Source organism: Notolabrus celidotus, chromosome 24 (assembly GCF_009762535.1).
Source record: "Notolabrus celidotus isolate fNotCel1 chromosome 24, fNotCel1.pri, whole genome shotgun sequence".
NCBI classification, from domain to species: Eukaryota; Metazoa; Chordata; class Actinopteri; order Labriformes; family Labridae; genus Notolabrus; species Notolabrus celidotus.
Window position 1 is genome coordinate 2,612,909 of NC_048295.1, and position 26,196 is coordinate 2,639,104.

At 43.5% G+C, this 26,196-nt stretch overlaps 1 protein-coding gene across 1 annotated transcript in view; it reads left to right on the forward strand.

Moving 5' to 3' along the window:
• Positions 1-3,789: 3,789 nt before the first annotated feature.
• Positions 3,790-26,196, forward strand: part of prox1a (prospero homeobox 1a) — a 30,676-nt gene continuing 8,269 nt past the window's right edge. The window contains exons 1-7 of the mRNA XM_034678006.1: positions 3,790-3,807; positions 4,007-4,049; positions 7,398-7,813; positions 7,947-8,579; positions 8,672-9,874; positions 14,135-14,242; positions 20,045-20,239. Of these exons, the coding sequence (XP_034533897.1) occupies positions 7,463-7,813; positions 7,947-8,579; positions 8,672-9,874; positions 14,135-14,242; positions 20,045-20,239 (2,490 nt within the window). The 5' untranslated portion in view covers positions 3,790-3,807; positions 4,007-4,049; positions 7,398-7,462. The remainder of the gene's footprint in view (positions 3,808-4,006; positions 4,050-7,397; positions 7,814-7,946; positions 8,580-8,671; positions 9,875-14,134; positions 14,243-20,044; positions 20,240-26,196) is intronic.

The following is a 26,196-nucleotide window of genomic DNA, read 5'->3' on the forward strand; positions in this document are numbered from 1 at the left end:
AATAAGACGGTTTAGGACTTACAAGATAAGACCGGTTCCTGTTTTTGGCCACAAGGCAGGTTTTCAGCCAAATCTGAACCTGTGGTTACGACGCCTCTAACAAAAGGTAGACTGATACAGGTGTCGTGTTGTGTGTGGTTGTAATGACTGATTCATTTCATTGTTAAAATTCAGTTTGGTAAGTGTAGTTAGGTTTAAGATTTGACCTGTTGCTGTGTTGCATGTCCAAAGTGAAGGACTCAAAATCCTGTTTGAACCACTCCCTCAAAGATTTGAATACACAAAAGCATTTAGCTCATTATTCCTGTCACATGTCCCAAAGTTCTTTAAAAATAGAGATGTAGTCCTTGAAAAATGTCAGATACAAAATGACAAATGTGTTTCAGATTAATTCTCTCGGTTTCAAAGCTACCACAGGGGTTATTTTCATTCTTTTCCTCCCTTTTCTCTCTCTCGGGAGAAGTGATGCTGCTCTGTCACCGCAGAGTTTCAGCGCAGTGTGAGGCGTATTGTGCTGTTTGACCATGACGAGCGCTCCTTTTGATTGTCACTTTGGCTCTTTGGTTAAATCCTGAAATACGAGTAAGAAAGGGCTGATGAGAAAGTTCCCCTGTCGGCGTGGGCTGTGAGGTATAACCATCGGTTATTTGAGAGTCTGATCATGGACAAGGCACACGAGAAATCCCACACTTTCTCTGTCTCACTTTTATCTCTCTGTTATTTGCAATCTCACAGGCGGTGTGTGTGTGTGACTCTCATTCATTGGGTAACACACACACTCTCCCTCTCTCTCTCTCTCTCTCTCTCACACACACACACTGGTGGGGGTCAATGCCACATCAGACAAGTAAACACAGGGAGGTCAGCCAGTTAAACATTAATATGATTATTTCAAGTTGTTGCTGCAAAAACAGCGGCGACAAATATTTTCATCATCTCTCCTGTGAGCAAAATAACACAAGTGCTGTGTGCTCTTTTTGGACAATGTATGCAAGCTTATACTTTATGATTATGTGTTTGATATGAAGCTACATATTTATAGTTTCAGGTGTTTTAAATCCAGCTGCTTCCCTTCCTACTCTCTTATAAGGCTTTCAGGGTTTTTCAGTCCGGGCTCCCAAACTATGGAACGACCTACCAGCTGAAATAAGGCGTGCTACTTCTGTTCTTAATCTTAAAACACTTCTTAAAACTTTCTTTTTCAAAAAGGCCTTCATAACATGTTATTATGTCTATATGTATGTATATGTATGTGCATGTGTGTACATATGAATAAGGGTTGGGATTATATTTATTATGGTTTACTTTCTGTGAAGCACTTTGGAACTGTTTAGAAAAGTGCTATATAAATAAAGTTTATTATTATTATTATTACAATTTTTGCTTTCATTAAATCATGTTCCTACAATTTCCAGCACTAACACAGACTCATTAGCAGGATTAAACACACTCTCCTCTCATTTTAAAAGATTTCTCCAGACATACCTTCACACACACATCAACACTCCTTACTATATTGGCCTTACAGTCAGAAAACTGGGACTATTTCATCCATACACTTAATTTCGTTTCACTTTTTATTGTCTTTCACTCTTCTCTCCTCTCCTGCACGCACTGACCACACAACAAAATGGCATCACCCAGGGCGCCGCAGCACAAATAGGTCACAGCCTCTCCAGCGCGTATTAAAGTGGTAAATAAAGTTTGCCCTAAGTTGCCATGTCTGTGCCAAATAATTGGCGAAGGATCATTAGAGAAAACCGGGCCTGTTTGCCTCTGCGTGCAACGCGTTTGGCACGAAACACACATCTGTGTCCTCGGGGGAGAGGATTCACTGGACATGTTTTTGTTTTCATATAGAGCTCTAATAGAAATGTAAGCGCACGGCACGGCTGTAGAGTGCTTGGAATAATTGTATAACTTGGTGTAAATGCCGATTATTCCCGTGCGTAATTAAGTTAAGAGGAGGGATGCTGGATAAGTGGCGCTGCGGTGCGCAGCTCTCAAACTGAGGGTCCGCTGATATTTAATACGGATTAAAGCAGGAGAAATTCAGTATCCCATTTCAATGACCTCGTTTGAATCAAGAGGAGCACAAGGAAATAAAACGTGGCTTAATTTCCTTGAAGGAGAGTTTTTGTTTGTCGCTTAAAATGAGTGTTTTTCATAAAGTGGGCCACAGACACGACGCGAGCATGCATTCCTCTGCATGAATACACACTGAAGGTTCTCCATACTCACTTTAATCCACCCAGTTTATAATCAAGTCGCTTTAAACTGGTTTTATAAATTCAGACAAAAAGGCAGAAATTATCCAGTCACACTCTTTTACTGTATTTCCTTTTTTTCCTCCACACACTTCTGCCTCACACACCTTTAATTTCCATAAGAGGAATCTGTTTAAAACAAATAAACACATGCATTTAATTCTCATTAACTCCCTTGAACAATCTATAACCATCGACCTGATTTCGATCATCTGTTGAGCGCGCGTGGATGCACACAGGACGCGTCACATGCCGGACAACTCAGTGGAATAATTCTGTTTTTCTACCTGCGCACTCAGAGTGAATCTGAGTCATTACAGAGACCTGATACTGAAGGAACGTGCGCGTTAGCTCTGCACAACAATGCAGCACACAAACAAACTCAAACCCCTCTAATTTCATTAATTGATGCCTGAATTAAAATGCAAGTTTTGAGGATTTTATAGAAAATGCTGAAAGGAGAGATGATATTCTCAGGCGCTTAACTGTGAACTCTGCTGGATTCTCTGCTGCGTGTTTCCCTGTAAAGGCCTCAGAGTCGCTTTAGTAAGGATTTTTTTTGTTGCATATTCCCTTTTTTTTTTAAAGCTGCAATTTCAGTTCTCTAGAAATTGAGCACAGCGGTTTGGATTAACGACAAAAGAAGAGCTGTCCTTCTCTATCAGCCTCTGAAGTCGCCTCACCTCTGATCTCCAGAAAAGAGAGCAACTTTCCAGCATCAGAGGAAACATTTATTGCTTACATATCTGCAAATTAGGCAGCTTTGATTGACGTTTAGCTGTTTCTAATTACGCACAAGCAATTACAGCTGTATGAGGCACAAACTGTGAGTCGTTTTATGGTTTGAAAAAGGAGAAATGAAAAGAAACAGATAAGTTTGAGCCTGTGTTTATTAAAATGCAAAAATAAATAAATAGAAGCATGCAACAAATGAGACAAAACGCTGAAAGTGTCTCTTTTTGTCTTGATGTGATAATATTAAGAAGTTAGAAGTAGAATCCTTTAAACTGATGAGGTATTTCTAACACAAACTGTGACAATGAAGGTTTAATAAACATGATTTCACTTGGTCAGATACTGCGCGTAAAATCCTGTGAATCTGAAATCTTAGATTTAGTCTACACTCCTCTTCTCTTCTCCGCACACTCAAAAACCTGACTTTGTGTTACCCTCCATCCTCAGCTCCTCTCTCCTCCCTCTCCCTCTCTGCTCTGGCCGCGCGCTGTTTTCGTGGGGGAGCTCCTTATAAACTAAATCCAGCGTCCCCAGCTCCTCTTCCTTATTGGTCAGGTGGAGCCGTTACCTCACTCCGGGGCGCGTGACGCAGCGTCTTCACGTATCCTTCATGTGCGTCTCCTCTTCTTGTTTCTTAGTGAGAGTCTTGCCGGCGGGTCGAAAGGGGGGAGAAACAGAAACGCCGGGTTCCTCAGCGAGACCAGGAGAGTGAAGGGGACGGACCGGGGCGCGCTCGAGACTGAACACTTCCCATCACGGGAGGAGAGCGGCGCACAAGAGCAGGCTTCTCTCATACGCTTTCTCTGTGTGTCTCTCCCCCTCTCTCTCTTTCTCTCTCTCTCACACACACACACACACACACTTTCTCTATGTCTCCCTCTCCCGCACACACACACACACACACGGACGAGCGCGCACGCACGCTTTGCATACGTCTCCACTTTGCTGGAGTAAATTACGGCATTGATCTTAACGGAGAGTCCGGATCTGTCTCTTGTGTTCAGGCTTTCTTCGACGGAGCGACTTGGAGGAAGGCTCGACAGAGAAGTGAGTAGATCCACGTCTCAGTTAAAACCTTTATTATTATGATCACTCGTGGGGGTTTTAATAGCTGTGTGTGTGATTGTGAACTTTCCTTCCAGTGTTAGTCCACAGAGACGGTCCATCCTCGTGGATCCGGATGCTTTAGTTGGATTTTTGACTTTATTTTCTGCAACTGTTTCCTAACTTTGTGCGCTCTTACTTCGTGCTGCTTGTGATTCTTGCCGGAGAAGCTGCGTAAAGTCAAACACAGAACCCAACAGAAGGTCTCATGGCTCTCTGTTTTCTATTGTTCTTTACTTTTAATGCCAGTTTGTGGTTGTTTCAGAGTCTACCGCGTGGATTTACGCACCTGACGCTGGATTTTTGGGGTAGTTTTTAAAGGATGTAATGATTAACAAGTTTTTTAAATCACCCTGCATCTCTTAACAAATGATTCTGATGTTGAATAAATGAGAAATCATTCAACTTTTATTTAAAAAAGAGAAAGACACCTCATCTTATTGTTCTGAAGTCAGGTAGTTGAGCATTCAGTTTGTTTCCAGGCTCTTAAGAATCGCTAAGACGATCACAAACTGCGCAGAAACACGACTCTTTTCCCCACTTTGAGATAACTTTAAGAGCTTCATATCAAAAAGGATAAATAAGGATAATTTTCCCAAAGTGTGAAGGGAAATCAGCCACTGTCTCATTGTTCTTAACACTGGGACAAACATCTCTCCGTGTCTGGAGACTCCGTGCGTAAAAAGAAGCAGCCTGTGTCTCCTGTCACTCTCTGGACAGCGGTGATCTCTTCTCAGAGCGCACTAAGAGAAGTAAAGATCCACTTCAGCGTGAAGCTGCCAGTAATAAACAGGTTATTGTGTTCCCCTCTGAGATGCAAGGGGGAAGTATAAGAAGTGGCTTTTCTCTTAAACTGGAAAAATCAGTTTGAGTTAATGTGAGTTTGTTTTCTGGGCTAAAAACTGAACTTAAAGAATTTAAATGAGACTAAATCAGATGATCAAAGGGAGTTAAAGACACATTTTAACATTAATTAAGAATTTACCAGCAACACACACACACACACACACACACACCTTGCATACCTTTAAATGGAAAAATGTGAGCAACAGTTGCAGCTACTTCCTATTTCACTTCTCCATTGTCGTGAAATGATGGTGTTATTCCTGATCTTCAAATCAGATCAAAACCACACACACACACACACACACACACACACACACACACACACACACACACACCACCTTTCTGTGCACACTTTACTGCTTTAGGATTTTAAACTTCCTGTCATCTTAAACTTTGAATTTTATTCTAACTTCATGTTTAAAGCTGAAACTCGTTAATGTCCATGTGTGAAACATTTGCTTTTCCTCTGACCTCCGGCACAAATTTCAAAATAAGTATCCCATGTCATCGAGCTCTCTGGACCTTGTCTCCCTCACACTCTCTCTACCTCCCCTGAGTGTGTGTGTGTGAGTGATGTGTGTATGCATGCATGTACCGTATGTGTGAGTGTGTGTATCTGGGTCACTGCCTGGCGTTTTTTTTTATAGTTTTTGTTATTGACTCTTGTTTTTAACACTGAAACTCAGAGTCAAACTCAGAGTGACCCTCCTCTGCTTAGGAAACGGTTTCATTTGGTAATGGCTCTGATGCAGGAACACGACGCTGTCCCTGATGCAGCGTGTGTGTGTGTGTGTGTGTGTGTCTCTTAAAAAATCTGTCACTGCGGCTGATTTTTTGAAAAGTGGAATTCAAGCAGCTTGTGATCACAGGCACAGCTCGACCAAACTGTTGTAGGAAGCAGCTTTAATTTGTGAAATATTTCCATAGACTTGACCCTGAAATCACTTGCAAAGCAGATGCAAACATGTAACATGGAAAACGCTGCCTGTAGGCACGAGTATTAGAGCACGAGTGCAAACAAATATCCACTTCAAATGTCTGTTTCTTGAACATGTAGCCTGTAGGGTTATTTTTGGAGACTCACCTTATAGAGGTTTATAATTGTTTTGGATACATTACTAAAGTATGGACGAGAGAGATGATTTGAAAGTTTTTATGATGGGTAAAGTAATCTTTAGTCTGCTTTGAGATTTAGTGCAGAAGTGTAAATATACACAATGTGATAAATTGGCCTATAAGCATATTTTTGATGATGCATTTTGTGCATGTTTATGATTTTTTCTCCTTTTCTTTTGGACTTGATGGCTAAATTATGTGAAAACGTCAAAACAAGAAGGTCTGAAGCACTTGTGCAGTAGATCAAGTTAACCTTTTAAATGTTTGGTTTGTGTTTCCAGGATTTAAAAGCTGACATCAGTGACTTCTTAAGTTATTTAGGTGTGAAACTAGCTCCTTATATTTGATGTTTCATGATAATAACTTTTACATTTTTGCTTTGCTTCCACCACAAACACAGGTGTCTCTGTCTGCATGTGCACATGTATGCAGCAATAATAAGAAGGTTTTAATCGTGTGCAGTAAATTTATGTTTGGCCTGAGTCTTCAGCTTCTTGCAGAAATCAGGTGGTGATGTTTTAAGTTAGGGTTCCCAGTATTTGCAGGATTTATGTGCAGACATCAGTGATTGCAATACAGTTATTTGGATCAGTAATTTGTTTGTGTGCTTCCAGAGATAAAGAAAATAACTTAAGCTTCATGCATTGATGGAATATATATTTTATAGCAGAAAATAAAGCATTGAATGTGCATCATGTGGAAAACCTGTTAAAGCCTCAGGTAGCAGCAGTTATTGAATTCTTCAATATTTGCTGCTTTTATTGATAGAATATATTTATTTGAAATCAGGGGATGGTGCTGAGATGAACCAAAGCAAGCTTAAGCACACTCACAATAAATAAAGTCAACCTTTTTTCCTTCAGAGTGAAGTGAAATCCCTCTGACGATAAGACAGAGAGAGTCTGTCTTTTCTGGTACAGCTCCGCTCAAGACGCAGAAATCAAGGTTAGCCCTCAGAGGACGGGGAGGAAATGGGAAATTATTTTGGTTATGTCAGGCAGGTGTTAACTTCGTCATGGGAATATCTCCTTGAACTATTTGAGGAGTGTATTTTTTTTACTTCAGTGGTTTCTTTGGTTTTTGGTTGAGAGATCCTCGATGCTTGAATCTGGCTGATTGGTTAAATTAGCTGACCTTTCTGTTGCTGGTTTGACATTTTTGGCGTGGTTGAAACTTGTATTTCTGCAAATGGTTTAGAAAGAAAGTTTGAATTGAGGTGTATCCCACAGTTTGAAAGGTTGTTCTCACTTCACAGATTCACTAATTTAAAAATATAAGAGCTGAAAATGGAAGAACTAATTCATGCTTCTTGTGTTGTTTCCCGTCCAGGTAACCCGTCTCGAACTGAATGTCTGTGAGGACCCCTTGTCATGTCCGCTTAGCCCCCCTGCGTGATGCCTGATCATGACAGCACCACCCTCCTAACAAGACAGACCAAGCGCAGACGTGTCGACATCGGGGTGAAAAGGACCGTGGGCAGTGCGTTATTCGGCCGCGCCAGGGAGACCCTGCTCGACAGCATGAACCAATCGCACGGCATGGATCAGGACGGAGACTGTTCGTTAGTCGGCCACGGCCACGGGGGAAACAACATGGACGGGGAGAAGTCCAACGTTCTGAGGAAGCTGCTCAAGAGAGCAAACTCGTATGAAGATGCCATTATGCCTTTTCCCGGCGCCACCATCATCTCCCAGCTACTGAAGAATAACATCGGGAAGAATGGAGGGAGCGACTCGGGCTTCCAGGTAAACAAACACATGTACCTGTAGTTTGAATCTCAGTTCTTACAATCATATAATCCGCCATCTCCTTGTCTCACTGATCCATTAATTGAATATGTATGTTTGGTTAATGTCATCTTCTCGTCTTCCATCGCAGGGGAGTGGAGCTCTGTCCAGTGGAGGTTCAGAGATCCAGGCAGAAGACGCTTGCAGCAACTCTTCTCATGACCGGGACAGCCCCTCAGACTGCCTCTCTCCCGGGCCTCCTCTTCCCCCTCCGCCATCCTCTTCCTCCTTCGGGCGTCCACCTCCTTCTTCCAGTCTCAACTCCCACGCTCCCTCCCAGCAGCCCCTCTCCCTCTCCACCTTCGACTTGGACAGGCTGACGGACGAGCACCTCCGCGCTAAGCGTGCCCGTGTCGAGAACATCATCCGCGGTATGAGCCACTCGCCGCTGGTCCGGTCCAACACCAGCGACCACAACCAAGAGAGCAACCGCGAGAACGAGAACAGCAGCAACAACAGCAGCAGCAGCAACGACCACAGAGGAGACGGGAACAGACACAACACCAGCAGCCTCAACCACAGCCGGAGCGACGGGCCGTCTTCCCTCCTGAGCTCTCCGGGTTCGCGGGGCGGCGTGGTCAGCGTTGGGGAGGTTTACAGGGAGAATAAGAGGAAGCAGCGTCTGCCTCAGCAGCAACACAGCTTCACCCAGCTGGTGTGCTCCAGGCAGGAGCAGAGACAGGAGGAGAGACGGCAGCTCAAACTGCAGCTGGAGGACATGCAGGTTGGTGTTAGAACTGTGAAGGTCTTTAAGAAGTTTAGTTCAACTTTTCAAAGCTTGGTGTATCAGTATTAACAATCTCCTCTATTCATCAGAAACAGCTACGTCAACTTCAGGAGAAGTTCTACCAGATCTACGACTCTGAGACCGAGGAAGAGGACGACAACGGTGAGACTGACCGAGTGAGAGAGCGAGAGGAGGACGGCAACTTGTCAGAGGACAGCATTCGCTCTGACGGCCTGGAGGAGAGGCACCGAAACAGAGGCCGGCACAGCCACGACGACCTCTCAGAGCTGGACCCGGGCCTCTTCCTGGACCGGGCCAGAGCTCTCCTCCGAGAACAGGCCCTGATAGACGGAGAACTGGAGGAAGATGTGGACGCCAGGGAGGAAGAGGAGAGGAATGGGGACAAGGTGATGAAGAGGAGAGGAGCAGGAGGAAGGCAGCTAGCAGAGACCCTGAAGCAGGAGCTGAACTGTGCCGTGTCGCAGGTCGTTGACACCGTGGTCAAGGGCTTCTCCTCGCCGAAGCAGGCCGTCAGTCACCATCATGGCTGCCACAGTAGCACGCCAGCTGCACCCTCCTCTTCCTCCAACTCTTCTTCTTCCTGTCCTCCACCTTTTGGCCCCCTCCCCTCTCTCACTCCAGACTCACGCTTTGGTGGTGGCGCCCTGGCCCTCAGTCTGAACGGAGACGGCAGTCCTACTTCTAACTACCACTCCTCCAGCCAGAGGCTGCACTGCTTCAGCGACGTGATCGTCCCGAGCCCGCTGGACTCATTCGGTGGTTTGAGCAGCAGACTGAGCGGCGTGCCGATGCCCATCGACCAAACTGAGGCTCTGCCGCTGGTGGTGCGTAAGAGCAGCGGAGGTGGCGGAGAGAACAACAACCCTTCTCTCCCTCCTCCTCCTCCTCACCATCCCTCCCTCCATCCTTCCCCTCTCACCGCCTCGCTCGGGTTCAGCCCTCCATCCTTTCGCCACCCATTCCCTCTCCCTCTCATGGGCTACCCCTTTCAGAGCCCTCTGGGGTCACACGGAGGACCCGGGTATCCACCAGGGCCCAAGGACCACCATCGGGGTTCCCCCGATTCAATGGACATGACCCGTGAAACGATCAGCCTCAGAACCAAAATGGCATCCCTCGGAGGAGGCCATCTCAGTCACCACCATCACCACCACCACCGGCAGAGCTCGCCGAACCAACACGGGCCGGAGGGTCTGTCCCTGTCCCTCATCAAGTCTGAGTGTGGGGACCTGCAAGACATGTCTGACATATCGCCGTACTCAGGCAGCACCGTATCCTTACAACTGTGAAGTGTGTGTGTGTGTGTGTGAGAGAGAGACTGAGAGCGCTGCTTCTCTTGAGTTTGCTAAGTCCTTCAGCATGGAGGTAAAACCTTCCTTTTGAGCTCTTCATTCTGCATCATGATGTCTGTAATTCACACTGACACACACTCAGAGGTAGAATGTAAAATATTGAATTTGTAAGGCTGGATTGAGCTACAAAATTACACTTACTGATTTAATATGAGCTGCAAAAAAAATAATACTTACACGCATTCAAGACTGTATTTCTAACTAATTAAAAGAGGCAATGTCAATATATTTCTCTTGTCTCTTAAGTTGAGTCTCCTTAATGCAAACAAAAGTTATGATTTCTTTATCAATCGAACAATGATTTTATTTCCTCGCTCCTCCAGAGTCAGATTTCAAATGCAGTCAAACGCACTGATTCCACTTAAAGACGGCAGCAGCAGGCAGCCGTCAGAGAAAGTCTTTAATATCAATTAATCTGCATTAATTGGTTCCTCTTTTTTTCCCTCGCTGAGTGGGGAAGATGAAACGCGGCGCAATGGGTCTTGCGTGAGGGGGAAGATTAAACAGGTCGCACGCTGCTCTCTGGAGCTCTTTTAAGTCGGTGCAGCAGGTTGTGGTGTTTAAAGGCGCTGAGAAAGGCCCTCTCTTCACACACCGTGCGCACACACACACTGTCTGAGACACTCTTGTGCTGTTAGGCTCTCTTTCATCACAAAGACTTTGTACATAAACGCTCAAAGCAAATCATATTTCACTGTGTCTGTGTGCGTTGGTGTGTGGGTGTGGGGTAAGACCTTGTACATAGGAGCTCAAAGCTAATCATATTTCAAAGAGCGGGAGAGGCACAGGTGAACGCTTGGCTTTATTGACGGATGCTTTTCTAGATTTGTGCAGTGTGTGTGTGTGCATTTAGTGTGTCTGTGTGTGTGTGTGTGTGTGAGAGTGCACATGAGGAGAAGTGACACACCTAAATACACACACATGCTTTTTATTCTAGAGTCGTTATCCAGTCTTCTCGATCTCTCCTGCTCAGTTTCATCAGTCGGCCTTTACTTGCTGTTGCTCGGCAGCTGTGTGTTTCCTTTCACGGTCCACACACACACACACACACACACACACACACACACACACACACACACACTCCTTTTCCAGGCGTGTGCACACGGACAGGTGTTTGCAGGTAGCTGTTTATCTTTTCGTCCCTAACCTTTCATATGAAGAGGGCTTCTCCCGAGCTACTAACACACTGACTCACATGTGCATACACACACACACACACACACACACACAAAGAACAACACACACACGCTTGAAGAACAAAGAGGAAAGAAAAATAAGACTTTGAACCCCGTGGAATAGGAACTCCTTGCAGCTGTGATGTGGGGTGTGATCACAGTGTCGTCTTCAAAGACGAGTTAGATGTCGCTTTAATTAAAAAAAAAGAAATATTTGACACGTCTCTTGATCCTGCTGAGCCGTTTCATTCCAAAATGTTTTCCATTCATTAGAAGAAGAAAAAAGTCTTTGAAATCGGACATTAGTATTTCAAAGAAGATGACCACTGTTCAATCATCCCTTTTTTTATTTTGCACGTCAGAGGAGAAAAATCAAAAATTGTTTGGTGCTTTTATTGAAATAACTGAAAAGAAATGGAAAAATATCTTTATCATTTTAATTTAAGACCCTTGTTTTATTAAAAACAAAGATTTATAATACTGTTCATGCTGGAAATAACTATTATAGTAGACCGACCAAATATTTGGTCATATAAAGGACGTATTCAGGAGGAAGAAAGATCCACTAATGTGAAGAATTTCTGCTTTTTAGAATTTAAATCAGTGTTAATGGAAATTTTTGTCTCTGGTGCTGCAAATTACAAATTAAAACAGACAAATTTGGTTAAAGAAAACAAACTCTTTAAATAATATATTCAACTGAGTGCATTTTTTTATTTTAGGTAACCTTGAGGGATTATTTAAGTCATGATGTCCAATTAAAATATAAGTAAACTGCAAAGTGAGCGTGCATTTATGGGTTTAAGGCACAATCGGATCCACAAAACTGTCTGGATTAAGTTATTTTTGACTCCATTTTTGCAGGTTTGAGCTACAAACTGGAAAAGTATTAAAATAACAAAAAGATGAGAAGTGGTTTATTTTAAAACATCTCTTTTTTCAAGGGACCGTCATTGTCGCAGTTTCAACCGTTTCACCTTCAGATCTTCTGCAGAGGTTGGGAAGACTACCTTGGATTTTTTTGCCCTTTTTTATATGATTCATCTGATCTTATGTTGCACATTTCAAACCCTTCATCTCTCATGAAGCTCGAACTCTTCAGATCAAGTCAAACACTTACTATCCTCCAAAAACAATCATATATCTCTCACAAGCTGCGTTCCTCTTTCAACTAAAACCATCCTACTGTCCTCATACGTCGCCTGATCCTAGTAACAAAATGTTAATGATGCTGCAGGTTGATGTAAGTCTTAAAAAGGCCGGGCTGTTAGGTTAAGGTGTTTACATCGATCATACACACACATCAAACATTCACACACTCTCTCTCTCTCTCTCTGTGTCTGCCTGTTTCAGCTCTGTGTATCTTTAATCCTTTGTACAGAGCTGAGCAGATGTCCCTCATTCATTTATGAATTCACCCCCCCCTCCCTTTCACACACAAACACACACACACCTGGCAGCAAGGTCAAGTTACAGCTGATACAGGGAGCCCTGCACACACACACACACACACACACACACACACAAGCAGATGTACATCAGGTTAATCACACACACGAATTAGGGAAAAAGGAAGAAGAAATAGGACATCAGTGGTGTTGTTTATTCACTGACTCACACTGTTTACTCGGAGTCATGTTTGTAAGGTTGTGTGTGTTTGTGTGCTCCAGTTTGTGCTCGTATGTGTCTGTAGAGTACGAGACAGGCTGCAGGATCTGGACACAGTGTATCACCTGTGCTGCACACACACACACACACCAACACACACACACACACAGGGACAGGTTGGTATGAATGTTAACTAGCTGACGGTGTTGTTGTTTGCTGACCTGATGGATCTGCTGCTGAATGAATGATGGAGGACTCGGCTCTTGCTTCAGTTGCAGAGACAAAGTGAACGCTGACGTTTGATGATTAAATTTAACATTTAACATTTATTTTAAAAACTTTAAAACAACATTTAAATTGTAGAAATGTTTTTTAACCTTAATGGAGGTGGTGGTTCTGTACCGTAATTACCAGAGTGGAGGTGCAACTTTTTTTGGGGTCATTTTTAAACGTTGACTCAAAACCTTGAGTCGAATTTAATTGAAAATATCTATAAAAAAAACCATAAACAGCAGCTATTTTAATTTACCTGTTTTTTAAGGTGTATGTGTCTACCATAATTACAAGTGTAGAGGTGCACAATTTTGTTTTTTTAACATCGTCCCAAAACCTTAAATTAATTGATTTAACAATATAAAGAAGAAAATGATTGAGCCCACCTGAAATCAACCTTTTAAACTCCACTGTAGCCTCAAAGCTAACAGGTAGTGTTTGACTGGCTGGTTACAAAACAGAGTCTGAATTTAAAATGTTAAAAAATATAAATCCAGCCTCTCTCTCTGCACTTTAGCTGTTCCCTCTCTCCTCCCTTCCTCTCTCTCTCTGTTTCCTGATTGCCGATGCTCCTCGCTCCCTCTCTCCAGCCACATCGGGCCCCTGGGGTTTCTGTGCGAGTGTGTGTACGTGTGTGTTTGTCTGTGCGCTAATTGACCTTGCAGGGGGTTCCATTGATTGCCTCATCTTCTCTGATAGATTATAGGGCTGTTAATGTGGTGGGGAAATGGCAGCGTGGAGGGGCACAGCTGTTGTCACACACACTCGCTCTCTGCGTCCCCGCGACCAGGGCCTCCTCCACAATTATTATTTTTCCTTGTTGAGACACCGGGATGCACACCGAGGCTGCAGAGGGTGCAGGAGTGAGTGTGGGACTTGATCCAAAGCCAGCAGGTGCTCGTGTTTTGGATGTAAAATGGCACTCTTTGCAGAGAACTGGTCCCTCGCTTTGTATCTCTACAGTTTCTGTGGTTTTGTTTTATGCTGCTGTCTCCCTCATGAGTCTCTGACATGCTGAATGCATTCACTAAACACTCAGAGAACACATATACATATAATCTGTGCATATAAAGGTCTTTGTGGAAAAAGAAAGCTTCCTATTTCCTTAACATGTTTGATTCAGATTCAGGAGGGCTTGTCTCCAAACCACCTGAAGAAAGCCAAGCTGATGTTCTTCTACACTCGCTACCCTTCCTCCAACATGCTCAAAATCTTCTTCTCTGACGTTAAGGTAAGAGCTCACCCCTCCTTTCTATCCCCCCTTCCTCTTATCACTGCTTCATCTTAGCTTCTGTCTCTCTTTGCACAAATTAACAGGTCTTTTTGTTTGGCGTATGAAGCATATATTCTTTCAGAGACGGAGTTTTGAGTGAGGGATCAAATACTTGAAAGATAAACTTGCGCTATTTACTGAAAAGCAGCAGAAGAATGATTTCTTCGGGTGCAAAGAAATGAAGAGAAAAGGGAGAAGTCACCTTCGCCTGCTCGGATTTATAAGTCGCTCTTAGTTATTCAGAAGAATGCAGAAAGAAGGTCGGATACTCTGCAGCGTGAGAACCACGGAGCCTCTTTAAGATAACGTGTGTAGAGTTTGAAGGAGGCGTGAAGAGGTGACTCATAACCTGATGAAACAGGTGTGCGTCTTTGTGTTTCTATCTTCAGCTTTAAGTGTTCATTCTAACTTTTCCACATTCTCAACTCTTCATGTTGAGACTTATTAAGTCTGATTCAGTTTAGTTGTTTCTGTGCGTTCTTCAGTTACTCTGCATACGTGTGTGTGTCTGTAGGAGACCATGTCGCACAGATGGGTGCTCCAGTCTGTCACGTCTTTGTAGCATAATGAGAGTTTCTGGCCTTAATCGGGACAGAGGGTGAAGGGAGGGGTTTCAACGCCCACTTTCCCTCTCACACACATACTGTAACACCCTCAACACACACACAGAGACACCAGCTCCTTCACTCTCACTCTCAGTACTAGAAAATGTGACAATAAAGTTTTATATTAGCACAGAGAAAAGACAAAAATCTGCAGGAATCATAGTTTCATCATCATTTCAATGTGATCATTTGGAATAAACACATCCCTAAAATCTGAGTTTATCAAATTCAGTCAGAACATTTATTTCAATCCTGTCTGACTCAGCATTCGTGCATTTTGATTGATTGTTTAAAACATACTTTTTCCAGGACTATCACGCCAGCTAGCCCTTGAAATCATAATGCATTGATGATAATGTCCAATAAACACTTTACACAAGTCTGCTACGTTGTCTCATGTAAATGCACAACGCATCATCACCCAGGGTTCAAGGTTTGGGTGTAATTATGAAGTTTATTACACCAGAAAGCTTAAACTAATTTGGAGTTATCCTTGGATTAATTGGCGCCAATTTAGCAGCAATCATTCTTAATAAACACCTCATAAAAGTCTGAATTTTTCTCACTATTAGAGGAAAAATAATACCATGTAAATAAGAAACTTTGGCACTAAGTAGGCTCGGGCGGAGTGACCATGAACTCGCCAATGTCACGCCATTTCTATGCCAGAAAGCTTAAGCTAGCTTTAAGCAACCGTTTGATGAATTGGTGCCAATTTAGTGGTGCAAAAATAATCTGTGGGGATTTTCTAAGGATTGAAGAGAGAGATGCTGCAGACACAGGTATTAGTAAAACATTGTAGATCAGCAATACGACATTTAAAATTAAGTTTTAGCTATTTGGAATAATGTACAAAATATTCAAATTTTTCTCAGCGTCATGGTTAGGCAGGAAAACGGAGATGATGATGATGAGTGTGTGTGTGTGTGTGTGTGTGTGTGTGTGTGTGTGTGTCGTGTGATTGGGGGGGAGTTTGAGAAAATGAAAGGAGGGGGGTGGGGGGCACAAACAAATGAAAGACAACAGAACAACAGCTTTAAAACAAAGGCGCTGATTGTTTTGTGTTTACAGGCAGAAAGGAGCATACGGCTCCTCCACGGATTCAGGACGCTCTATTCAAATGAGCACACACACACACACTCTCTCACACACACACACACACACCAGCTGCCCTTTGGCTCGTATCTGTGGTGACCACTTCCTCGTGGTAGTGCCACATCCTCGCCGGCTGCTATGGAAACAAGGGTCGTTGGGACATGGGGTTGCTAGGCAAACACAAGGTGGATAAGCTTACCTGCTCGCAGGATGAGTGAGCGAGCGTGATTAGTCCATTAAGTCATCAGATAGGCATCATAATGTAACTGTTACAACTACTGTGTTGAGGCTGTAAAGCAGTGAGTGGACACAGGCCCTCATTTATATACATGTGTATATATATTTATTAATTATGATGAATTAAACTGATACTTAGCCTTTCTTTTGGGGCTACTTTTAAGGGCACAAATATGAAGTTGCTCAGCAGAGATGAGAAACAGACATCAGGTTTCTCAGGGACTATTTCCACTGGCGTAGGGATACATATTTGCTGCTTTAATGAGAATTTACAGCGGTATATGTCCCGGTATTGACTCAAAATACAGTGTGAGTGTTCATTGTAATGAGCGAACATGTCACGCAGTGCAACAGTGTGACTCATTGATGTGTTTTTAATAGTTGGTGCACAACAATGGAGCTCTATGGCGGATACATCAGCAGACAGCACTCGCACCAGGAGCTCTGATGTTGGTTTTTTTGTCTGTTTTGTTTTATTGTTCCAGGAAATTATGGTTTCTTAATATTCAGATTTTATGCAAATAAAGGCGTGTAGTCAAATGTGGTTTTAATTGAGTCGTAATCCCCGTTAATCCAGCGTATCTTCACGTGGGAGGACCTCTGCGGATATTACTTCGCTTAATAAAAAAATGAATCATGTTTAATCCTATTTGTGATGAGCGAGGCTGTTCTTTTCAAGGCTCCAGTCGTTCGTGTGTGTGTGTGTGTGTGTGTGAGACTGAGTGGGTGTCAGCACCCTGTTGCTGTCTGCCTGTGTGTATGTGTGTGTCCTGTTTCATTGTCCCGTCGCATTCATTACCCTCATTATTACCATATTTCCAAAATCCGGGTCAATGTCTCTGTCTCTTTTTCTTTCTCACCCTCTCTCTTACCCCCTCCTTCTTCCAAGGGGAACAATAAGTAGCATGTGTTAGGAGGATCAGGCAGATTCACTGTAAGGGAATTAGGGCCCTGAATGGCTCCCCTAATTGGACTTGAATGGACTTTGTCTATGGGAAACTGGTTCTTAAAGATGAGCCTCTTACGCAGAATGGCCGCCTCGCTCCGTGTGGGAAGTGGGTTGAGTTGACGACTGTTTTAGGCACACATGAGCAAACACACACACACACACACATCAACACACAGGGGGATCTTAATTATGTAGTGAAAGCTCTTGCCTTCTGACCAGACAATCATATATGTTATCACGAGACGCTGAGGTGGCTGCCGTCTCGTCTTGAGAGAGTCAGTGAGAGTAATTAAGACCTTGTTAAGACCCGAGGAGTTAGGATTAATTAGACGCTCGCCGGCTCACACACTCTCACTCTCTCTGACACACACACACACGAAGATGTAGAGGCGACACATTCATAATCAGAGCCCTGAAGACTCTCACTGCCTTGAGAGGCTGGAGTGAGAACTGGATGCCGCCGCCTCCTCAGCAGGAATCAATTAGTCCGACCAGCCTCTCACCCGTCCCGTCAATTAGAGTGACACCGCCAATTTGGAAACAGACTGCATCTTGCATATATTTTGCCAAATGCACACAATAACTCAACAACTCCTCTGCAGTGCAAAAATGTTTAGTGAGGCAGAAAAGTTCTAACAGCAGCTTTCCTTACAGGAAACCTTCAGAGTTGGGACTCGTGGTTTATGTCGATCGTGCACATTCACGCTGTCTCCTCTAAAATGTGCAGAGCTACGTCCAATCTGCTTGAAGTGGGCAGATTCTTAAAGGATGTGTGTTTGCCCTTCCAACATGGCCTGGGGGGCTGACAACGGCGGCCATCAAGGGAAGGAGAGGGAGGGGAGGGAAGGGGGGGGAGGCCCGGTGACACTTTCTCTGACACTCTCTCTTTCCCCCCTTTTGGCTGTAAACAGAAAATGGCATTCCTCAAGCTCAGCACTTTGCCCCCCCACTATTCTCTCTCTCTGTCTTTTGTCTCTCGCCTTTTTTTTTGTTGGTTTGTGCTGATTGTGACGAGCCAGCCGGACGGGACGGAGGGTGGTTGGGAGGGCAGGTGGTGTGAGAGCTGGTTGCTTGCATGCGTGTTCGAGTTCTGTCTGCTTATGAATTTACAGCTGAAATATGAAAGGAAGTTTGAGGATTGAGGCCACACATGCACACACATGAGCTATACAGTTTGCATCTTTGCAGAACTTAATGTAGACTATATATGGAACATGAGTCTCGTGCAGTTTGCATTGCACTCTACATAGACAAATATGCCTGCGTCATGAGCAGACTGATTCATGCAAATTAGTCCAAACCAATGCACAAAAGTTCTGGTGATATTTTTTTCTCATTTGCAAAATCAAATGTGTCTCGTTTCGAAGAATCAAGCTGTAATTTGATTCGTTGATAATCGTGATACACGGCACGTTCAGCTTTGCAGCCAGTTTGCCCTGGTGGACAGATCTTGTACTGCAGCCACTTCCACTTCAAGTTAACTGCAATAACGTAAAACTGTCCTAGACTTAAGAGCTGATTTTATCCTCATGATATTATCTCAGTTAAAGCTGCAAATCTGGACAGTGGTCCACTCTTTGGTTTGTTGAACGTCAAAGAGAAATGCAAATTGACATCTTTTAAATTCTATTTTCTATTCAAGGTGCAGGATTACATCTCCACCTCTTGTTTCTTATATTTCCCTCTCCATCCTGATCTTATATTTAAGTTTTGTTTATGCTGTGAGAAGATTACGCTGCACTTTCAGATGCACAGACGACGTTTTGTTAAATGTGTGGAACTGTGTGTTTTCTGTGTTAATTGCTGAGTTGTCATGTTCATTACACGCAACACTTTTGTGGGTCAAAACACCCCCCACCACACACACACACACTTTCCCCTCCTGTCACTATGCTCTCTAAAACCTACTCCCTTCCCTTCTGTTGCACGCACACGCACACACACACACACACACAGCCTCCCAATTATGCTCCATTATGTCACCCCCTCTGACAGCTCCTGAAAAAATATCTCTTTCCCCCTCTGTCATCCTCTGCTTGTCTCTCTCCCTGCATTCCTTTTTTCATTTAACCTCTCTCCATTCATCCGTCTCTCCCTCTCTCTCTCGCCCGTCCCTTGTTCCTGTGAGACAATGTCTTGTAACAATACCGAGCTTAATCTCCGTATCAAAGCCGTTTTTCCTCTCCACTGAACACACACACATACGTGCACTTTCACTCGGCTGTCACATGTTGTTCTGCGTGTTTTGTTTCTTATGAGGAGAGATAATTAAAGTATGTAGCACACGTTGATGGAGACTGATTATAACGTAGATTTACACTCTGTTTAATTAATTAATTTAATTCCTTTTTTATTTTAATTGATTGAACTGATCTCCTAAAAACAGCACAGGCAAGAAACAAGGGTCCAATAATGCAGGGACTATTTTCAGTGGCGGATGAGTACATATGTATTGCTTTCGTGAGAACGAGGCGCTTTAAGCCAAATATACAAGACTCTTTACGGAAAGCTATAAATGCATGACCTGTGCAGCACGGGGGAATGATTTGTGTATTCATGTTGTTGTGCCATATTCTGAGTGAGCACTCATACTGAGGTTAGGACCGAGTGAAATGACATACCATCATGCAAATAAGCGACAAAGCAAACATGAGGCTGTGTTTTTATAAAGCTGCAGACATTCAGAACTAAATATGTCTCACTTTGTAATAAGAGGATGTTAGAAGTCACTGACGTCACCTGCTGCTACAATCAGATGCATGAAGTGCTGATTAAGTGTACTAAACTGATAAAACTCAAACATGGACACACTCACTCTTCTATAACCGTCCTCAAAGAATATATCCCCTTAATAAAATCCCTCTTCCTCCACAGTTCAACCGCTGCATCACCTCCCAGCTGATCAAGTGGTTCAGCAACTTCAGGGAGTTCTACTACATCCAGATGGAGAAGTTCGCCCGGCAGTCCATCAACGAGGGCGTGACGGCCTCGGAGGAGCTGTCGGTGAGCCGCGACGCCGAGCTCTTCAGGGCGCTCAACATGCACTACAACAAGGCCAACGACTTCGAGGTAAGAAGAGACGGCAAGGGATGTTAATAGTTGTTATAAAGGAGGATAATTCACCCCTTTTAAGAGTTTTTAAATAAAGCAATGCAAGTGTGTGCATGTGTGAGAATGTTAATAAGATGGGGAGCAGAAACCCTTAACCTTTAGGAGCTTTATTATTGAAAAACCTCTTTAATTAAAGCTTTTTAATTAATGTAAAATCTGCAGAATCTTCAAGTGTTGTAGGTTCTATGTTGCAGCTTTGACTGAATCATCTTATGCACACATGAACCCTTTTACAAGCTTTTAGAAAATGCAATAAAAGAAGCATTTTCAAAGATACAAGTTAGTTTACTTTTCCTGAAGTATCTCTAAGCTAGAAGAAGTTTTATTTGATCCAAAGCTGATTATTTTAAATCTAAGCCTCCCCTCATTCACAGCTTCTCCATCCTCTTTCTAAACTCTGCTCAGCTCAGCTCACACACTCTCACAAACGTCCTCTACCAAGTCAGCTGTTCAGAGCGCAACAGTCACCTCACGATTCTGCTGAGGTGTGGATGTCGCAGAGTGTGTGTGTGTGTGTTTATGTGTGTGTGTGTGTTCGATGAGGCGAAAGAGGACGCCGCTCGAGGCGCGGGTGTCCTTGTCAAAGCGATTTGCAGAAGTCACATTCTCCCCCTCACTTTCCTCTCTCCTAATATTGGTCTGAGGGGACCTGAGGGCCCTTAAACTGTTCGACGTAACATCAGCAGCATTTAGATGTCCATTAGCACACACTTTGCCTCTGACACACACACACACACACACACACTTTGCTTTTTTTATTTTTGCTTATGGAGAGAAATGTTGACGCTTAGTTGGAGCTTAAATGCACAAAGAGTGGAGATTTGCAGACACAACACAAACACACACAGAGAGAGATTTTAAGGTATCTGGGTGTTCTGTTTTGGAGGGATGAATAGCGACGCTTTGCATCTTTTGCATAACAAGAGTCAGGTAGCTTTTCACAGGTGTGTATGTAAAGAGCCTGCACAGGAAACACACACTCACATGCAAATCATCAGTGTGTTTATTCGTGCCGTCTTCAGAGAGGTTATTCTGGGGTCTGTGGGGTAAGGGGTCACATCAGGGTCAGGAGATTGAGAACGATGGCTGTGAAGGATTTGAGCCAACCAAAACTTCTTCTCTATGTGAACTAAGTCTTCATTTCTCTGCTTTTTCTCTGCATCCATTAGTCTTAGCTCATTTCAGAGCGGTATGAAAATCAACTTCAGGACATTTGAAACCAGAAACTGAGTTAGGCAAACTTTTACAGTCAAGAGTTTGAATATTGAACTTCTTCATTTGCAAGCAGCGACTGTTTTAAACATTTTCCTCCATGCTGTTGCGTTCAACTGGAACTCTAAGCAAGCACCTCTGTCTCCGAGTGCACATGTTGTCTTTAGTAAACCTGTGACGTTTAGCAACCAAATAGGAGCTTGTTCCTAAATCCTGTTTAACCAAGACTGCTTCAACTCAAGCATCAGTGCTAATTAGGCTCCCACAGTCCACTACTTCAAACTAAACAAGACTCCTAGCACCAAATGTCCCGCTATATTAAAAGTTGCATGACCTAACAGCTCACCGGAGTGAAGCCAAACCATTAAGAGCTCCCCCTACTGGCTGGCTGCAGTATAGGTCATTTGCAAACTTTAAAATCACCATGAGTGTCTGCTTCTTCGACCTGAGAGATCTTTGCAGTCTTATCGGCGAGGTTAAGTCGAGTGTTGTTCAAAGGAAGAGGGCAGGATGTTTATCTTTCATTTGCATGGCTGCTTAAAGTGTTTATATATTTTGAGTCGGGGCCCTTCAGTGTATAAACATTAGAAGAAGATGCTGATAGAGGCTTCAGTTAAAGCACATGTGCGTCCTTTGTTCAATGAAGCAATGTTGTGTTGTGCAAAGGTAGGTATAAATTTTCTTCCTGTACTTTGTCCTCCCTCCTTCTCTCCCTTCACCTCCCTCCTTTCGTCCGTCCGTCCGTCCCGTCTGCCCTGAGGGAACATTAGCGGCTAGGGACCCTCTCTCTCTCTCTCTCTCTCTCTCTCTCTCTCTCTCTCTCTCTCTCTCTTTCCTCTCTCTCTCTCCTCCTCTGTCAAACTCAGAGGCGTGAAACTGGAACCGTGGCCGAATCAGCAAGTCTCCCGGCACACACACACACACACGCGCTGAAGTCTTCTCCTTTGGCCAAATTTAGCATCATCACAGTTCCACCTTGGTTTGTCCCCCGTCACACACACCTTCACTTCTCCCTTGCTTCCTTCTTTCCTCCCTGATCTCTTTGTCTTCTCCTTCTTCGTCTCTCTCCTTCCCTCTCCTTTGTCCTTTCCACTCTCCGTCTCTTCATTTTGCACCCTGACAGCTTTTATTTCCTCCATACAAATCCTGCTTTTGTCAAATTACCTGCTCAGGAAGAGGCCTCGCGAGGTTAAATAATTAGCATTTATGATGTTTTTCTTGTTAATCCGAGTCAACACAACGTTCTTCAGTTTGACGGCTTGAAAAAAGCTGCATCATTAGTCACTGTACACGGTCAGCATTTTAAACAGTCATTGTAGATTAGTGCAGTGGAAAGGTACGGGAGTTAAATGTGTGTTGTCTTCTAAAGTTGGCGTAAACAGGCTTCAGTAATTAAAGCAGCTCCATTAATTACCTCCTCCTCCTCTTCTCTTCAGCCATTCTTTCAACTCTTCTTTCTTGTTTACCTCTCTCTCTCTCTCCATCAGTGCTGTCTCCTCCTTCCTCCTGGTCCCTTGTCTCTGAAACTATTTTGTCCTAATTGCAGCTCTGCCCACTAACTAATGAGGAAGAAAGGAAGGAGGCTGGAGGAAACAGGGAATAGTCTTCAAAAAAAGAGAGAGAGAGGGAAAACAAAAAGAGGCAGAGAGGTTTTTTTTTTGCCAGGACACTCGGGGAAAGGTGTCAGCTTTAGCGTCTGCCAAGAGGAAGAGAAACGTTTCCCCTTTCTTCTTTTATATTGAGAACAGATTGATGAGTAGTTTAAGGCTGCCAGTAGCTTTGGACATGGGAGTCTTAACTTGGCTGATTAGGGGGAAACTCGAGCACTAAAGTTTCATCTTCAACGATTCACACCGACATTATCTCAACGTACAGTTTGAGGAAGATTCTGATACTGAAGGAAGTTTGTGCATGTTCTTAAACAGACTGTCTGGATTTTATGGCCTCAAAAAGCAAACAAACATCAGCGACAGGATAGATAAATCCTGTGCTGTAAAATGTAACGCCTGCAACTGATTCTGGAGCAGATTTGCATGACATATAAGCATCTCCTTCAGTGGAAACTCCATGCTGCTGCCGCTAACGATAGCTTGGTTTCTTTGCATGTTCAACATAAGGTTTCTAATGAGATTAAAGGTCTCTTCATCTTCAAAAACAACCTGACCCAACACTCAAGACCTTTAAAAACTGAGTTAAAGGAGTTTCAAAGCAACAATCAGCGTGTCTCTGATGGTTTTTAGACTAGAGGGGCTGCAAGCTGAGCTGCGGTTTTCATGCACTTGCACTTAAATCAGGATTGAACGAACAAACTAAGTTATTCAAAGCAGAAAAAAACACTAAATCCTGCAGAAATGTTCAGATTCAGCGTTTGTTTGATACTATTTGCCATACACAGAGGGGCTGCTAGCTGAGCTGCCACTTAAATCTGCATATTTAATGCTATTTCGCCAGTTTCTTGAACTTCTGAGGGTGACAGGTGTTCCCTTACACCACTCCTTCCTCTTTCTCTACTTCTATCTAAAGAATAAATAAGAAATGCATGACTACTCTATTCAAGAGATCATTTGGTTGGCTAATCAATCATCTGTTAAAGTTTCAGGGTTTGATTACTGTAGATGTAAACGGGACGAGTTGAGGTCACGAGTGCAGAAAGAGAAGTTGGCATAATGTGTGCGAGTGTGTGTGTGCATGTGTGTGTGTGTGTCGGCTGAAGAGGGACAATGAGACGTTTTAGTGAAGCCTTCTAGAGGACGTTCTCATCTTTCCAGTTGAAGGATCCTCGCTGCCTCTGTCAGCACCAAACCACGGCACAGCTGCGCCTCACACACACACACACACACACACACACACACACACACACACACATGTATGTTCACACCGACATACACACAGACGCTCATTTGTGTTCGTCTGAAAGAGCAGCGATGGGCTCTCTTGAAGGGTGGGTGTGGCTGCTGCCAAAATGTGCCCTTTGACTCTGACACACACACACACACACACACACACACACACACACACACACACACACACACACACACACACACACACCCTCACACACACCTGGAGGCCATGGAGTGGTCACACACTCACATTTCAGGGCTATCTGGTTTCATAAGCTGTGCTCTTTGTGAAAAGATGAACTTCTCATGTCTTTCTCCGCCGTTTTAGATTCTTTGTCAGCCTTTGTCTCTCCTTATTCATCTCTTCACTCATCTTTTTCCGCTTCCTCTTCATCTTCAGAAAAAAAAAAGGTGTGTGAGCGAGAGCTCGACTCTCAGGAATCGATTCTCAGAGTGGTCTCTCTCTCTCTCTTTCAGATCCTCTCTCCTCTCACAGAACCGAATCAGGCTTTATTTCTGTGAAGAGCTCCATGCTGATTCACTCCAATCTGTTCTTTCCTCCTGTCACGTCCGTCTTTCTGTCCTCACCTTCTTCTATTTGTAACCTACCCAGGAGGCGCACACACACACACTCACACACACACACACACTCACACACACTTTTCAAAGACTACACCTGTCCCTGCTCTCTCCTCCTCTCCTCCCTCTCTCTCTCTCTTTAACTCTAGTACCTCCATTATTCTGAGCTTTAGGCCATCACTACATCTTACACACCGCAGTTCATGCTAACTTTTTCTGGAGCATTTTGCAAACAGAGAACTTTAAAAGTCTTTTATTTGACTTTGAAGTTTTTATCTCACGCTGGTGCTGAAACATCTGAAACAAAATGTGACTACTATGGGTCAGGATGCACGATATCTGCTCTTTTGACCTTTAACATCCTGCAGACAGGATTACTGATGTTTCTTTAAACATTTGTGCATTTTAAAATATGTAGTTGTATGCAGACCTGAGGCAAAAAGAGGCTAAGATGCATTGAGTAAAGATATCATACAGGGCAGGTAGAGATACTGTACTTCTGCAAAGTAGCGTTGAGTCAGGATAACCTCTCACATGCCAGTTGAATCGGCACCAATGCTATCTGTGACTGCTGCTGCTGCATCGCGTTTCTTTAATGCATTTTCGTTACGATGACGCCTTTTCAGACTTAAAAGATAAGTTGTGTTAAAACTTGAGGACTTTTCCCTACTCTTAGAATACTTGCGACACATCTTTCAGAAAAACATCCACAACGGCGACGCCATTTTTCCTCTCTTGCCTTTTTTTCGTGGCTGCTCTTTTTTGGATGTAACAGCAGCTTGCATACCGAATGTGTGGGCTCCTTAGGAAGCTAAAAAAGCAACTTTTATCTCTCGTTTTTATTGGATAAAACCGTATTATTATAAGGATAAATATTAATAAAATATTCATATTATTGAGGGTTAATTTATTGGACCGATTTAAGTCGTGCACCCCTAATAACAAGATGAGTGTGGGTGTGTAAAGAGAAACATTCAGATGAAGTTAAACAAATAACTTCTACAAAAATCATGCAGCATAAAAAAAAATCTATTGACCAAGTTTTATGCAACCTTCTACTAAATATGTTTAAATGCATCTGATCTGCTTTGCCAAATATATTTCTGAGCGGCTCCGGGTGAGTGGACGGGCGTGCAAAGCTTAAAAAGTTGGACACTTGAGACCGAGATTTGCATCCTGCAACATAATTTTAGCCGCAGGCTGCTTTAACTCTCCGTGAAGATTAAGAAAAGATCATGGGTTTGTCGGAGCATTAGAGTCAAAGCGTCACATTGTATACTTCAA